Source organism: Hyposmocoma kahamanoa, unplaced genomic scaffold (assembly GCF_003589595.1).
Source record: "Hyposmocoma kahamanoa isolate Upper Pololo Valley unplaced genomic scaffold, ASM358959v1 88, whole genome shotgun sequence".
NCBI classification, from domain to species: domain Eukaryota; kingdom Metazoa; phylum Arthropoda; class Insecta; order Lepidoptera; family Cosmopterigidae; genus Hyposmocoma; species Hyposmocoma kahamanoa.
This window is the reverse complement of record NW_020654466.1, coordinates 21,120,607-21,137,623: the sequence shown is the minus strand read 5'-3', so window position 1 is coordinate 21,137,623 and position 17,017 is coordinate 21,120,607. Positions and strand designations below refer to the sequence as shown.

The window sequence follows — 17,017 nt, the reverse complement described above, 5'->3', positions numbered from 1 at the left end:
ACTCAAGTCCTTGCCATTAGGGTCGTATTTCCGGTGCTTGAAATCATACTCAAGTCTGCTCAAATCCTGACTTGAGCATTGAGTAGAGTTCTAGAATACGACCCTCAGACTCAGTTTCTTATAAGGATGACTTCATCGTATCGGAACAAAAAAATTAGGAGAGCAGAAGTTGGTCAAATATAATAAAAAAAAGTTTTTCATAATATAATTGTTATCATAAAGACTCAATGGTTGCTAAGACAGTTTCCTTGCATCGTTTATGGTTTCGAATTTCCTCACAATGCGCAATGTCCCATTAAAAAACACTCTACAATAATAAAGGTATAATAAAGTTACATGTGATCATATGTGAGAAGTACTTATATCACATGAATGCCTGCGACTCCTTTAGTGTTGCGTAATTACAAAGTTGTTCAAGCATTTATGGTTAAATTAATCCTTTTTTGGTTAAAAGTTGTGTATTTTTTTGTCATAAATCTTTAAGTTCAATTAAACAATGTTAATAATAATGAAGTGTAATATTTGGGACTCTACTAGCACAGTTAATTTTTTTTTACATTCATAAATTTTGTAATGACTTTGTACTAAAATAAATAGAAAAAATTTAAAGTCATAAAATAATACAAAGTACAAGAAACAAATTATGCCTATGACGTGAACTTTGACATCTCTCTTATTTAAGCATAACAAAGTTAACGGCTAATTTCGTTCGTAGAATCTTTAATAATAGGGGTTAAAGTATGAAATTGCCGATTTGTACTGAAAATCTAAATTGTTTATTTTTTTAATTTTTAACAAATTTATTTAATCAAAATAGTTGCCATTATTATCTATACATTGCTACCATCTAATGGAAAGGTTATTAATGCCTTTGCGATAGAACTCCGACGATCTAGACTGCACAAACTGTGTGAAAGCATTTTGTACTGCCTCCTGGGAAGAAAACTTCTTGTCACGTAGTTAATTGTCCAAATCACGAAAAAAATGGTAGTCCGTTGGAGCAAGGTCTGGTGAATACGGAGGATAACGAATGGTTTCTAACTGCAGTTCCTGAAGGGTCAAAATGGTTTCTCGTGCTGTGTGAGGTCTCGCGTTGTCGTGGAGCAATAATGGTGAAGATCGATTCATGAGTCGGGGCTGTTTTACTGCTAGTTTTGTCAACATGGTTCGGAGTTCGGCACAATAGACATCTGCCGTTATTGCTTGACCAGATCGGAGAAAACTATAGTGAATAACACCATGCTGAGACCACCAAACAGTTACCATTACCTTTTTATTGGTAAGTTTTGCTTTAGGACACTGTTGTGGCATTTGACCTGTGGTCAGCCATTGCATTTTTCTTTTCCGGTTATCATAAAGAATCCACTTTTCATCACATGTTACAATTCGATCCAATATTCCTTCATTTCTGTACCGGTTCAACAAGGCAACACAAGTTTCAACACGGGTTTCTTTCTGCAGATCAGTCAAATCATGAGGCACCCATTTTTCGTATTTTTTTATTTTATTGATTTGACGCAAGTGAGTCAATATTGTAGGTAAGGTAACGTTAAACCATGCCGCTAATTCCTGGGTAGTTTGACTAGGATCGGCTTCCACTATCTCTCTTAATTCATCGTTATTCACCTGTGTGGGCGGTCTTCCTCGTGCCTCGTTCATTAAGTCGAAATTTCCATCACGAAAGCGTTTATACGAAAATCGCACGGTGCGTTCATTAGTAGACCCCTCTCCAAACGCAGCATTGATATTGCGGGCTGTTTCTGCCGCGTTAGTTCCGCGTCGGAACTCGTATTCAAAAATCACTCGAATTTTCGCAGTATCCATCTTTCTTGTCTAAATTGAATAACAAAAACAATTGAAAGTCGATATTCAAATGTTTCAAATTAAAAAAAAAAAAAATCACAGAAACCATTTGAAAAAAGTTTCATTCGAAAACCTCAAACCATGAAGATTCTATGAAAATTCAAAGAAGCTATTGCAATAAAACGGCAATTTCATACTTTAACCCCTAATACTCTATTGTTTTGCAATTGAAGCGAATAGCAATGAAAATTAGTTATCTGAATTTAAATTGAAAAAATCAGAAATAATGACAGGAACATAACCTGCGATTGTGTTTTTGTTTTTGTTTTTAAGATTTTTTAACTTTTCTTTGTACGTACCTATAAATTAATACGATAATACAAAGAAACTGTTGAATTTATGAAAAATCTTTCATCGCTCTTGGCCTTAAGCAAACAAAGGGTACACACCTTTTTAGTCTCTACTTTTATTTTGAAAAACTACTTACGAATTGACATCCTCGAGTTTCTTCAGCAATCGCTCGTTCTCTCTACTCAGGATTTCCTGATCTCTAAGCAGCTGATCTCTTACGCCAAATAACTCGCTGTTTTCTCTTCTTAGCGCTGAGTTCTCATCCATATGCAGCTGGACTAAATCTACCAGCTCTGCTTGTGGAAGTTGGTACAGCTTGTTGGGTTCAATTTGTGTTGGAGTTCTTCGATTGCGTTGAGCTGTAAAAAGTGGCGACATTAATTAAATAACAGAGATCGGAATAGGTAGAGTATCAAGAAAATAATGCACCTACTGTAGATGATATCTCATTTTGAAATCCCTGAATCACTGTATTGTATTTCGATCTTTGTTACTATAGTTACTGGTCAAAGGGTAAAAAAATAATTACAAAGATCACCCTGCGTCCCTCCCTAGCTTTAGATACCACACCGCGTCCGGCATACTGTTCCGACATTGACAGACGACTCAAGCACATAGAAAAATTCGTGAGGTCCGCTGGTTCGTTCCGTGGCTTAGTTGGTATAGCGTCTGCCACGGTATGCTAGAAGACGTCGGTTCGAATTCGGCCGGATCGAAGAAATTTTTTGTGAGTGTTCGATCTTTGTATTAGTAATTATGGAATATAAATTTTATTAAGCTTGTATTCCTATGAGTATTATTTTTTTTACAATGTAATTATTTTTTGTATAGATACATTATCGTAAAGTAAATTAAATGAGTTGATACTTACAGTACGCGTCCATGTTGTAATCAGTTTGTACATGTAAAGCTGTTCTCAAGTGGTGATTCTCAGCTTGTAGTGCTTCCACTTCTCTTTTCAAACTCAGGATAAGAGCGTCTCTCGCATCCTAGAAATTCATCACAATACGTCTCTATTTCTATTTTTTTATATCAAAACTTCTGCCGTCCACTAACTAAAACCGCGGCTAAGTGACAAATAGTCGAATAACCGTTTTAAATAGCAAAAAATAGACCACAAAGTTGTCTTTAAATACAGTTATAATTAACGTGTTCAACTTATTGGAACGTACCCTAACGATGCATAGCTGAAATATTATTAAACAATTTCAATTTTCTGAAAAAGGGGTTATGGTTTTTATGATATCTCAAAAAATTCTTTTTCATTTAGCCGCGTTTCGTCGATGCTCCAAGATACTTGATCCCCTAGCCGTCATTTGGATCTGACCTTTAATCTGTGAGCCGGAAAATACATTTTGATATGACTTCCTTATTGCGCCATTAATGAATGACGTTTTTACATAAATACAAAATTCAACCAAAGATTTAGAATTAATTACTATACTTTTCGTAAGAAGGCTCTCAAACCATATTAGGACATTGTCTGTTCATAGACTTGATATTATCTGTTATCATGTTAAGTAGATTTAGCAAAAGGTATATAAAAAGAAAAGCATAAATACTGCAAAACTTGTGAATATTATATTGAAATTGGTGACCAACAAGGGGCTCATGTTCACTTACCATCTTTACAATAGGTTTAGATTTGATCTTCTTCGCTCGAGATGCGTACCTTAGTGTGTTTATTGTCTCACTTAGATTAGATCTACTTGGGGCAATACAAGCGATCTGCAATAAATCATGTTAATTTTATCAATGATGTTAAGTTATAGTTACTTTTTAATGACAAGTAATTGTTAAAGTTTATACTATCTTACCATAAGGGTAACACCGTTCCCAGCAAGACTGTCAGCTAATAATTTTGTTAATTTACTGTCTCGATACGGTATATGTCCTTTTTTCTTACCGTCGCTTAGTTGCGCTATGCAGTAACCTGGAAATATAACCAGTTTAATTAAAAGGTTATTGAAAAATATCACTAGCGGCGAGGAATGCCGAAAAGTCCTATAACAAAAACACATTGTAGAATTTCGACGACTCGGTAACTGGACCCGTGGCTCAGACGGTTGGAGCAATGCTACGGTGCAGCCTGGACGTGGGTTCAAGTCCTACAGAGTCGACGAAATTTTTCTGTGTCTTCGATCTTTATAATCATAATCATAACAAAACTAATTGTTTCACTAAAAATCTCAACTCAATAAATACGAGTTTAATTAAAGTTCATATTATTTCATTCATTTCCTGGCTTGTTTTTCTTAAAAATTAGACGATATTGACCTATGATATTGTTAACCAAAGCACTGCTTATTCAGCAACGAATAGCATAATTTATTTGTTACTGCATAAGCTTTTGTGTAAATTGTCTATTTAATTTTTAAATCTAGGTACCCAGATTTACATCAACAACTATACAACAAGGAACTACATACTTAATAAATTCTTAATAAATAAATAAAAAAATTACCTAAAACCATAAGACTTCTGTTTATATTATTCGCCTCCTCGAGCGTTTTTCCCGTACTCTGCGTTTTTTTGGTCATCTCACTGCCAGCTAAGTCCACGAAGTTGATCTTTCCATGCGTGGAGCACGTGACGTCACCCTCGGTGCGTAAGTCACGCCGCACGCGTATGCAAAGTAACGTGTGGGAACGGGAAGAGTTGGCGTTCATAGCGTGGGATCCGACTGCGCGGTTTCGCATACCTGTAAAATGTGTATAAACGCCTGTTGCTGATACCACCAAGTCACATTTTTGTTTCTGAGTTAGCAATATCATTTTCTAATTATTTCTACCATAAAAACATTATAAAAATTTTCCTGATAAAGCTTTACGTTGTCGTCACAACAATGAAAAGTTGTTTGGACTATTAAGGAAACAAAAAGTTATTCAAATCAATAGGACATTTCAACCAAAATTCTACTAATTGATGACAAAGAACCTAAAAATGTGTAGATTTGCGAGTTTATATATATCACTATGTAGCAATGTAAATACCTCTGTGCCGGTACTATAGCTACTTCTTTCTACATAGTAATATGCACTTGCTGCTCAATTAAACAAAAACCAATACTCTCAAAGCAGAAATCACTCATACTCGCACACTACACGCACGCACGCACGCACGGACGCACGCACGCACGCACGCACGCACGCACGAACGCACCCACGCACGCACGCACGCACGCACGCACGCACGCACGCACGCTCGCACGCACACACGCACAGACACACACGCACGCACACACATCGGTTTAATGTTTAATGTAGTCTAAATATCTTATCTCTATGGTCTCTCCATTATTCATTTTATGTATTACATTACACGCAGGGTGAGTGCTGTCATACAGGCTACACCTAGTTTAGGCTCCAGTGTCAGTTAGGTAATCTAAGTACCTTATTGTTATAAAGCTACAGGACGCATACGCATCCTGTGGGGAGAAAATAAATAAATTTTGTATTTGTAAAAAAAAGAAATAGAACGTTTTTCAAAATAGGTCAGGGTGCTGAATTACACTCACAGGGGACTTCAAGTTTATATCTCAGAGTGACATCGCAGCTGATGGCGTTACCCATCAGATCTCTGTGATTTAAGGCTCTGAGTGGCTTGCAGTAGTTATAGGTAGGTGTGTCGCTTACCACCAAGCGTTCGTCCCGTCACTTTATATCATAAAAACCTGAAAATATGGCGGCAGTAGGTGAACAGCTAAGACGCTTCTGTTAGGCCTCAAGTCCAGCCTTACAAAATTCATGCGTAAGTTTTTTTAACAATATCAAGTGACGGGGCGAACAAGTCGTAAGCCTGGTGGTAAGCTACACGCCTGGCCATAGCAGTTTCACTGCCATTCAGAGCTTTAAATCGCAAAAATTTGAGAGGCACTGCCACAGCGCCCGTCACCCTGAGATATAAGTTGACAAGTCCCATGTGGCTATAACTTCACCAGCACCCTTACCCTTCAAAACCGGAACTCAGTAATGTATACATTACTGCTCGGTGGCAGATATAGGTAAGATATGAAATCTTTCATAAGTAGCTCTTCTGCCTCTATAATAAGTAATAAAAAAAATAAGATACCTTCTTCTAAAACAGCAAACAGGTCGTCTAATTCTTCACAATCAACTGTAAACAAGTTTTCCACGTAGAAGCTTCTGCTTTCTTTCGACCACCGCACTTGGAGTGGTTTTCTCGCTGTGCCTGGATTCAGTAGGTCTATCACCTGCGAAATTGAATAAAATCTATATAATTTTAATTTTAGTTACAATGTTTGAGCCTCGCTAATAGGACGATAGAACCAAATCCAGGTTCAATATAATAACGCGTTTCAAGTGCTGGTGGGGCTGCCTCTCTTCTGTAACGGGCAAGAGATGCACGTCACTGTATGCTGGGTGCGGGCCAGCCCCAACACTATCCTTTGCTCGTAAAAAACTCAATTGATTTTATGTACACAGCAGGTAAATCTATGTGGTACTTAAAATCGGAGACTTGTTACGCCGAAGATATAGATCAAGATATTAAGGCGATTTTCCGCCCTCATGTGCAGCTTGGACAGGTCGGTGCGTTCATCGAAGGATAAGGAGCCATTGAATATTCCCGTGGTATATAAGATTCCCTGCTCTTATGGCAAGAATTACGTAGGAGAGAACATGTACGTAGTATGAAGAACCGGGACAATCGGGTCTCTGCCGTGACGGAACAGTCGTTGAATTCGACGCACTATATTCGTTTTTATAAAGTGTCCGTACCGTTTTTAAGTGATTATGACAATGTTTTCTACTGTTCACACACTAATCTTGTATTATTATAATAATGTATGTAAATGTTAAACGTGATAAGCTGTTGTTGAACCAACAAATAAATAAAGAAAAATCTTAAGAAAGCTGAGACTGTTCTCACTCAGAAGTAGCTTTTTTTCTTCTTTGAGTTATTTCGTTATCTTGGTTAGACACAGTGCAACTAAAGTCACATTTGGCAAATGTTTGGGAGATTGTGTACAATCTTTTTTAACATAGTGCACCATAGTGACAAGTTGCCAGCCTGTAGCCTACATATAGGATACACCATTAAACCCAATCCTTCAGTTGACTTTTACAACTTGCGCGGAATGAGAAGCATCTGATACCTTCCATGTTTTTCTTTTGGTTCCAGATCAGCATGAAACTGTTATTAGTAGGTTGGTTAGAGAATTTACGATAATAATAAAAAAAAATTTACCTTTTCATTATAAATCTCTAAAAAGGACGCCTTCAATACGAAGTGGCAATCAGGTCGATCGCGTATCAACTGGAACAGGTAGACTAAAGATCGGACCACCAGACCGTGGCCAGGTGCATAGGGGCTCGTGCCGCTCTCCACCTGTACAATGAAACATGATGATGTTACTACCAGGTAGTATTAGTATAGGCCTTATATAATAAACAAGTTAGTAACATACCACACCTTATAACTATGTTAGTATTAGGACTAGTACGGTACAGGCTGACATTCTCTACAGGCTGACAAATTACATATTATTATATGTATTATAAGTATAAACTTGTGTATAATAAACAGAGAAAAAAATGGTGTTATTTATTTATTTATCTACATAAACCCTCTGTTGTTCAAAAACCGCAAATTACGACCAGCATAAAGATCAACTGTTTTGTAAGAATAAATTTCCAGTAAAAATGTCATTATTGCTTAATAATAACATCAAATTCGATTTTATTTTTACATTCAAATTAAAAATCTCTGAAAAACAAAATAATTTGACTCGACCTCAATTATAATATCAGTCGAGATGAAGTTTTATTCGAAATGAAATGTCAATAGCATTGACTGGTCAATAGCAAACAATTTTGACAAATTTCACGCGTTACTTGATATGGAACGATATGATAGTTGGGGCCGACTCTACTTTGTCTATGAATGAAAAAAAATGACATGAGAAAAGTTTTTACTCAGCGCCATTTCGCCAGTCGTAACATGCGGTTCCTGAGCTTATCATATATAGATAATGCAGTGTATGTAACTGTACATAATTAGGCATTAAAACACTCGTGTGGTGTTTTTATGCCCGCTTTCGTGTTTTAACGCCTTTCATATGTAACAGTCACATAAACTATTATTTATTTTATTTAAGGTCAGGTGGGGCAAGAGGCACACCGGGGTAAGAGGGACTAAAGTCCATAATATCTAAAGTAAAGTGTTTAGCACTATAGTCTTTCAGTCGATAAAACAGACAAACAAATTAGTTTTAATGGTTGTAAAGAGATGTCGGTACGATGTTCCAAATTTGAGAGAGAGAAAAAAAATTGACAGCTGTGTGGTCTGAAAACACGAGATGGGCGCGTAACTTTTTCTTTGCTAGATCTTGGTGAAAAAAGTGCTGGAGATTATTTTTATAGAAAAACACGTAGAGGAAACGGTAAGTTTTACTTTTTATTAGTTATTTCAGACCAAAAACATCAAATAATACGAGTTTCATTGGAATCAAAATCCTAACCGCCAAAAACATTGTTGGGGTAAGAGGGCATAGTACTTATGGGGAAAGAGAAACATATGTTCCTCTTACCCCGGGTCAGGGGTGACAAACTTTTTGATGAATTGTCATAATGGAATATTGTCATATTCGAACAAATACAACTTTATATCCGTATATATTATATATTATTATTTTATACCTGGATATACATATATACTTTTAAGAAATTAAGTTAAATTTGTTCAAATAACGTTTTTAAAATTTTGGTAAAATTTTAGTGACTTCGTCCACATGATGTTAATTTCTGATGACGTTACAATAATTACACCACTACAATTTTATGTGTAAACAATCACACATCTAAGATAGTTTTTAAGGCCAGCAACAAAATTCTGGTAGTAGATTTTATCCCTCAGGAATTTTCCGAAAATTTTATATTTTATTGGAAAAACAAAAAAAATTACGTAAGCTCTAAAATAATGACGTAATCTAAGAACAATTTCAAAAATGTACGCTCATTGCACGTTAGCTACGTGATCACACTACTTCTATACCAAATTTCAATTGATTTAGTGGAACGGTATTCAAAGTAGAGTGGTTTTGGTGACTAGAGAAGAATATATTTTGTTAGAAATATAAATTAATTTTTGGAGCAAACGTTGTTTTTCTATTATGACGATGTTTAAAAAGTACTTAAGTTACTTAATGTGTTGATTTGTAAACGAGTGGTTTAAAATGGGCCTTTATTATATTTTGTACATACTAAAAAAATTATACAGATTAACTTTTATTTAATATGTCACCCCTGACCTTAACCTGTATGCTCTTGCCCCAGAATTAATTTTGCACCTTTTTTTTGATAAGTATGCGTTATTTCAATGGTTTTAAGATTAAATACGATTGAAATAGTGTTACTTAGGAATTAACTACGGATATATTTAAATAAACATTGCATTTATATGAAATACGATAACAGTTCCTCTTACCCCGTTTTTTGGAGGAACAAAAACGTTAGCACAACCTGAACGTTTTTGTCGAATACGTCGTAAGTATTAATTTTAGCGTAATGATTGTTAAAACATGGAAAGCTGATAAACCAGGGCAAGATTAGAGCATTCCGAAATTCGTATAAGACATTATTCATTCCTCCTAGAGCTCATAATATTTGTCTCGAAATAAAATATGTTCCTCTTATCCCATCTGACCTTATTTATTTATTTGTATTTAGGTTACAAAGATACATAAATAAATGCCTTATGGACACATATATCATAATATAATAAAATACCAATAATTTACACGTATTGTCTGCGACGTGTAACGCAACGTGACACTTCGGCCATAACTCTTCTTTTATGAAGGTTGAACTTTGTGGCGGGACCCCAACTGCTCGACTCTCAGGGTACCATTGACTTTCACCCGTATATACTACACAATATCGGCAGACTTTGTGGATTAATGAAGCCGTGACACGTATAATAACGTCGTCGGTATAAAAAAAAAAAACTAAATAAACACGAAGAACAGAGACGAAATAAGAGCCATCCATCCCTGGCAACTCATCAGGAAAATGGGCCTTATATAACTTTTAATTGTCAACTCTCGTTTGCGCTGCAATCACAAGTTAGCAAACTGAAATAGTACAACGCCAACAACTGACCTGTGTGTACGTCTTCGTATATTCCAAAAATATTCTGCATTTATTGTAATAAAGATAATAGCTCTAACAATGGGGGGCTGTTCCATCCGGTGGTGTGGGAGAAACAGCAAAACATCTAATTACAAAACAAAAGGAATCACATTTCATCGATAGTTAAATATTAAATATGTAGTTTTTAAAATTTCCTCCATTATAGCGAGGCTCAAGTAAAACTGGTCGATTTGAAGTGAAACAATTGACGACACCCGTCAATTGTTTCGAATTCTGTCTGGCCAATCGGAGCGCAGTTGTCACCGAAATGATTTGGCAGAATAGTTTTCAAACAAATTAAATGACATTTCGTCTACATTTCTGGATGCTTGAACGTTTGAACTTACGAAGTACCGTACCACCAAACACAAATTTGAAGTTGTGAGATAGTTTAACTAAAACTTAAAAGTTTATTTTTGGTAAATGTTTTGTAAAATGTCATGAAACAAAAGTTGTATGACGTTAGTACCTAATAATAGTTCTGCGAGGTTGTTTGCATTATACAAATAACCCTGTATATTTAACATGAAACTTAAAAATGCTTTCAGCTAATACATTTTTTTAATTGATTGGGCACTCAGTTAATTGCAAATAAAAAATAATAACCATTATTACGAAATTACATGTATATGTTTCGCAAAAGTTTCATGCTGTGATATGTTAGATCAGTATCGTCCACTGATTTATAACGCAGAAAATTACTAAACTGTCATGGCCGACGAGGGACATAATTTTCTATACTTTTTTTATTGAAAAAAAAACCGACAAAAAGGCCTAAATGATTATTATTATTATATTAACAATAGCGTAATATTAAAAAGGCCTTAATTTGTTCAGCTTTAACTGGAGAAGCCCAAATCCCTTAAGATTCAAAGGCTTCTAGACTGCACTTAGATTTAACTGGTAATACAACTGGTGTTGGAAAAGCTATTCTCATAATGACATTTGACATTTTAACATTAATAACATAATTTGTACAAATATTTTTGTATCACTTTAACGTAATTACTACAAATAATCGCTTCAAAATTGCCGCCAGCTCTATAAATAGGTCGGGCCAAAACTAATTGCGTCGATTACAATTATAATTATATACGTACACTAATAAATACCCTATCGTTACTTCGATGTCAGCAGTAAAAGCAGAAATAAAGTTGTAATGGGTATGTTAATAAAGAAGATATACACGTATAATTCTTCTTCCATTTAACTGTTTTCAAACAATTTCAAAAAAATAAGGTTTCTTCTCAATTCGACTGAACTTCCTTTTTTATTTGTTTCTTGTGTGTGTTACGCGATGAATTGCATTTGTTAACCGATTTTGAGTATTATTTCTTTGTTGGAAAGACAGTATTCCAATTAAATTTGAAGAAAATATTCCACCTCTAAAAGTGGCAAACTAGGGGCTGAATTTGGTGTCACGCGCTTTCCGTTAACCGATTTCTATAAAACTTGGCACACAGACGTAATTCCAATAAAAAAGCCGATAATCAAACTTTTTAGATCAGATAGATAGATAGATAGATAAACACTTTATTGCTCACACACAAGAACAAGAATAGTACATAAACAACTTAAAACTAATGTGGGCAAAGGCGGTCTTATCGCTAAGAGCGATCTCTTCCAGACAACCTTAGAGTTAGAGGAATGCTAATCGGAGCGGGAGACGTAGTGTGCCAATTTTACAAATATAAAAATAAAAAAATAAAAAAAATAAAATTGTATAAATAAAAAAATAAAAAAAATACAAAATAATAAAATTAAATAAAGACATTTAGTAATTTATAAAACATTTAAAAATTAATGATATATTATACCTACGTAGATGTATGTATATGTATATAAATATACCTAAATAAACTTATACTTACTAATAACTTATACTTACTAATACATACGTTGCAGACTAGGACCGTGATAAAAGATATTTACGCAATCCGGTTTTGAAAATAGGTAGCGACTTAGAATGTCGGATTTCAAATGGGAGATCGTTCCACAAATTTGCAGCCTTAATAGTAAAAGAATTTTTGTAATACTCAGAGCGAGTGAAAGGAGGCTTCAGTAGGTTATCCATTTTAGACCTTAGTTCACGGTTGTGATCATCCCCGAGGAAGTGAAAACGAACCTTAAGGTATGGCGAAGTACGAGGAGGAGCTTTCTTTTAATAAAAAAGTTACTTATATTTTTAATTTCACTATTTAATTATTTGTTTTAGGAATGGTTGGCGACATAATACATTTAAAGTCAGGCGGGAACTTGCACTAGTGTCCTATATTGTTAAACTTTTCAGAGGAAATATTTCCGATCCAGACCTTTGGAGGTCATGCCACACGGGTGGACCAACCTGCTAAACAAGGCGCCGTTGACACGCGTGCTTCACATTCTCAATTTAGTGTCCAATAATGTAGATAAATGTTCTTTTGTTGTTTGAGTGAACTCACAAGGGTAACTTTATTTGTAAAATGTTATGAAAACTAGATGTCAGGTTTGAATACGTAGATATCTTCCCCTCTGCTTCTAAAAACGTACTAATTTGAGGATAGGACGTCCCCGTTTTGACGGGTTCTGTTGCAACTACGCCGTGCTAGCGAACGGTCGCTTTGACGCTATATCATCGTAGCAATTGTCTAACAACTTAGTACATCATCGGTCGGAGACCAGAATAGGCAGCGCTACAACCCCCTGACACCTGTGGGCTAGCACAACTATATTTATGAGCATAAAGAGCTTTATGTCGCTCTCGCGCCAGTCGCGCCCTGCTGTGGTAGGCCTGCTGGGCAAACGCATAAAGACCGGCGTCCAACGCAACTATCGAAGAAACAACCCAAGGTAAGTTAGTGTGTTTACCTACCGCATTTTGGCCCCGTCAATAGATTAATTACTACTATCGCAATAAGTAACATCCAGTAATTATAGTTTGTAAGTATTGTTAAATAAAGAAACTGTAATACCAGTGTATATAATAAGATAAGTAGTCTATCTTCCGCCTGTTTCTCTAGTTCAGCGTGTACTAGAGTAGATTCTATCCTACAGCATACCTTCAGGCGGAAGTGTCTAGTAACAACGCACTGTAGGACTAGCACGACAGGGCGCGACTTGCGCGAAAGCGACTTATAGCGCGAGATTCTGGTATTCTCGCATAGAGCTTCTCGAACGTTACATCGTTGTTATAGCCTTCTTATACACCGGCAGAAAAAAAACTTAAACCTAGATTTCTATCAGAACCGCTGTCGCCAAAACTCACACATTCATAATTTGGAACACAATGAAACCTTGATAATGATTGGTCGTAGTTTCAAATTGGTAAAAAACAATTCTGGACTGTTAATATAATTTAAACATTACCCTAGTTGGCAAATCGTTGAAAGTACAATACTATCAATTACCTATTATTGCAAGTTGCGATGTTTTTATATTGAAGTTTCAATCCATGTGCTGCCATCTAGCGGTTAATAGCTGAACGACGACGAACTCGAGATGTTTATTTAGTTCTTCAAAAAAGAAGCGACCAAATTTTTTTTAATAACATCAAGTGACAGGACGAGCAAGTCGTGCGCCTGATGGTAAGTTACACGCCTGTCCATAACAGTTACAGTACTACTCAGAGCTTTAAATTGCAACGTACTGAGGGGCACTACCACTGCGCCCGTCACCCTAAGACATAAGTTGACAAGCCCCATGTGCCTGTAATTTCACCAGCACCAACCGTCACCCTTCAAAACTGGAACACAATAATGCTGACACTACTGCTTGGTGGCAGAAATAGATAAGGTGGCAGTACTACCCTGGACGAACTCTTTCACATGGAGCTCTAGTGCTACTAAATTGCAGCGAGATAAGGTTTATTTTCGTTTCTTGTAACAAATAAATGTAACTGCCTCTGTGGCCGAACGGTTACAATTACCGGACTGCCACGCAGAGGTCCCAGATTGGATTCCCGGGCCGGGAGAAATATTTGTATGGCCTACATTTATTACTCTCGTGAGTTTGGGTGTAATTTGTGATTGTCTATGCGTGTGTCTGTGGCACCCGCGACACAGGGTTTTCATAGTGCGGGGCTGTGTTGAGAGTTGTGCGTTATAAATGAATATAAGAAACAGAAAATTGTACATTATTTAAAATTTTAAACATAAAACTTAATGATGATACGAAACACTACATAGAAAATATACAAGTACGACTATCATTTCCACTCCAAAGCACTTCTACTGTATTTATTGTTCTGTGGTGCCGTCCTAGACGCCCTCAGACCTACGCTGCTTAAATTTTTATAGGGGTTGAGTGTCTACAACTCACCGTTTTGTTCGGTCAAGGCCAACTGTAAAATGTCATTCGTAAAAAATTCCGCGAATTATCACATTATTATTTGAGTAGTACCTACAGGTTGTACAAATATAATTTGCAAAAAAAACGATATTTATGTACTAGGTGGTGCATTCCATACACACGCTGTGTTTCACTGATGTCTGGTGAAATCACAACACTTCAATATCACACATTAATAAGTAACAGAGTGTTCTGACTATACAGTAATAATAATAATCTTAGTACAGTACTAAAAAAACCGACCTCAAAAGTATTTGCCAAGTTTTTTGAAATCGGTTACCGGAAAGTGCGCAAACCCGGATTCACTATACGGAATTTGACACAAGAGATAATAAAAAATCGATTCTCACTACTCGCAGTATATTGAGAGAGAAAAACGCCTTGAATTTGAGAATAGCAAAATTTATTTATTTATTTATTTATTAATAGGCGAGCAGCTTAAAGCTGATATGATATGATATAATATTTGATATGATCAAAATCAACCTTCAGATTTTGATCATATCAAAATCAACCATTAAAATAATAGCTCCTTATAATAAAATTTAGGCGTTATTTATAAAAATGAATCTTCATGCGTGTTCACCACTCCACACTCAGCCACTCTTAGAGGTGGATGATTTTCTTCAAAATTAAATGGGACTACTATGGAGGTACCCTCTTTCCAACAAAAAAAGAATCATGAAAATCGGTGCACAAATACCGGAGCTATCGCGTAACATACATACAAAAAAAAACATACAGTCGAATTGAGAACCTCCTCCTTTTTTTGAAGTCGGTTAGTAAAATGATGAATATCAGAATCGATGAACCGCATTCATCATTCATGCTGATATTTTAATTTATGCAGATTATCCGCGGATGCGGATGCGGCTTTTTTGCAGTAGCGCCGTCTGTGAGAAACTTATGAAAGTTCGGGCCGAAGGAACGTCTTTATTTATTTTTGTTCGATGTTTGTGTCAATAATGTTTAATAGGTACAGAGATCGAATACAAAGAACAATTCGTTCGACCTGACGGACCAGGTCTGTGCCAAACCACTCGCGTCTACTCCCGTACTCCGTCTGACATCCGTCCGAAGCAATTACTGTAAAATAATTAATACTCGACCAAATCAAACGGACAAGCTTTGTATTAATAATTGTAACAAACTGGTGGAGTAATGTTACAAAAAATCAAACAATATCATCATCACGATGATATATTCAATAAAAAACAATATTAAAATTACTCTAGTATTTTCTAATGATAATATTAGACTAATTTAATTTTTTTTATTTCAAACAAAATAAAAATGTAATGGCAGTATTAATTAGACTATTAGCGCAAAAGTCGTTTAACCCGCATTCAATTTCTTTTCTACGATATTAAACTGTCTTTAGCGAGCTATCCAGCTATTTTTCGTTTGCTTAATTTTGTTATTTTAATTTTTGCCTAATTTTTGCTTAGTTTTGTTCAGTTTTACCTGTTTTTGCTGTTTGAAAGTACATACATTGTTGAATGTAAACTTGATTTGATCTAGTCCTATATGTATAGACACACTAGTCACACTCTCGTGCTTCCAAAATAAGAATTATTACCTTTATGTCATTGACTTACAAATATATGGACTTCGGGTTCGCGCTAAAAAGTGTCCGAACTTATAGGGCGTTAAAATCGTATATAGAGCGTCATTCACGCTTTAGTCTTCGTTTGTTCGACTGACAGCGAAGCAAGCAAAATTAGACAGTACTGCGATGACATTATAATTTAAATTCAACGTTTTAGCTTTTTCATATTCCTTTACATGTCACTACGGTTAAATAGGTTGACTTGGGACATTTTTTTCGTGGTTTTTGTATTAGACCCGTCGTCCATTTATTTGTAAGTCAACGCTTTATGTAATGCAGTGCATACCTTTAATTTAAATGCATGCATAATACTAGTTTTAAATGTTTCGTTTTTATAAATGTTTAACGTATCTGTATGTATTTAGTTGGTAAGTCTTACTAAATAAATAAATATTACTTTACATGTATGTGATGTAAATGTATAAGAAAATGTTTTATAAAATTTAAAGTTCAAGTATAAAGTTATTAAGCACTTTATCCTATTTTGAAGTAATATAGAAAACAAAACACAACTTTTAACACCATTTGTAGTGCGGTTTTTACGCTCTTTCTTCCCCGAAGTGTCGTCGCAGTAGAGCTCCTTGTGAAAGGTTCGTCCAGGGAAGTACTGCCACCTCACTTATTTCTGCCGCTAAGCAGTAATGTGGGCATTACTGCGTTCCGGTTTCGAAGGGTTAAGGGTGCTGGTGAAATTGCAGGCATATGGGAGTAGTCAACTTACTTACTTTCTCAGGGGATCGCACGCAGCGACAGTGCCCCTCAAATCTTTGCGACTTAA

General features: G+C 35.7%; 1 protein-coding gene across 1 annotated transcript in view; it reads right to left on the bottom strand.

Annotated features, from left to right (window-relative positions):
- LOC113235979 (kinesin-like protein KIF12) overlaps nucleotides 1-17,017 on the bottom strand; it is a 63,784-nt gene that overhangs the window by 6,648 nt on the left and 40,119 nt on the right. The window contains exons 6-12 of the mRNA XM_026471903.1: nucleotides 7,363-7,503; nucleotides 6,226-6,367; nucleotides 4,619-4,855; nucleotides 3,972-4,087; nucleotides 3,778-3,882; nucleotides 3,026-3,143; nucleotides 2,291-2,513 (exon numbers count right to left, since the gene is read on the bottom strand). Coding sequence (XP_026327688.1) covers nucleotides 2,291-2,513; nucleotides 3,026-3,143; nucleotides 3,778-3,882; nucleotides 3,972-4,087; nucleotides 4,619-4,855; nucleotides 6,226-6,367; nucleotides 7,363-7,503 — 1,082 coding nt within the window. The remainder of the gene's footprint in view (nucleotides 1-2,290; nucleotides 2,514-3,025; nucleotides 3,144-3,777; nucleotides 3,883-3,971; nucleotides 4,088-4,618; nucleotides 4,856-6,225; nucleotides 6,368-7,362; nucleotides 7,504-17,017) is intronic.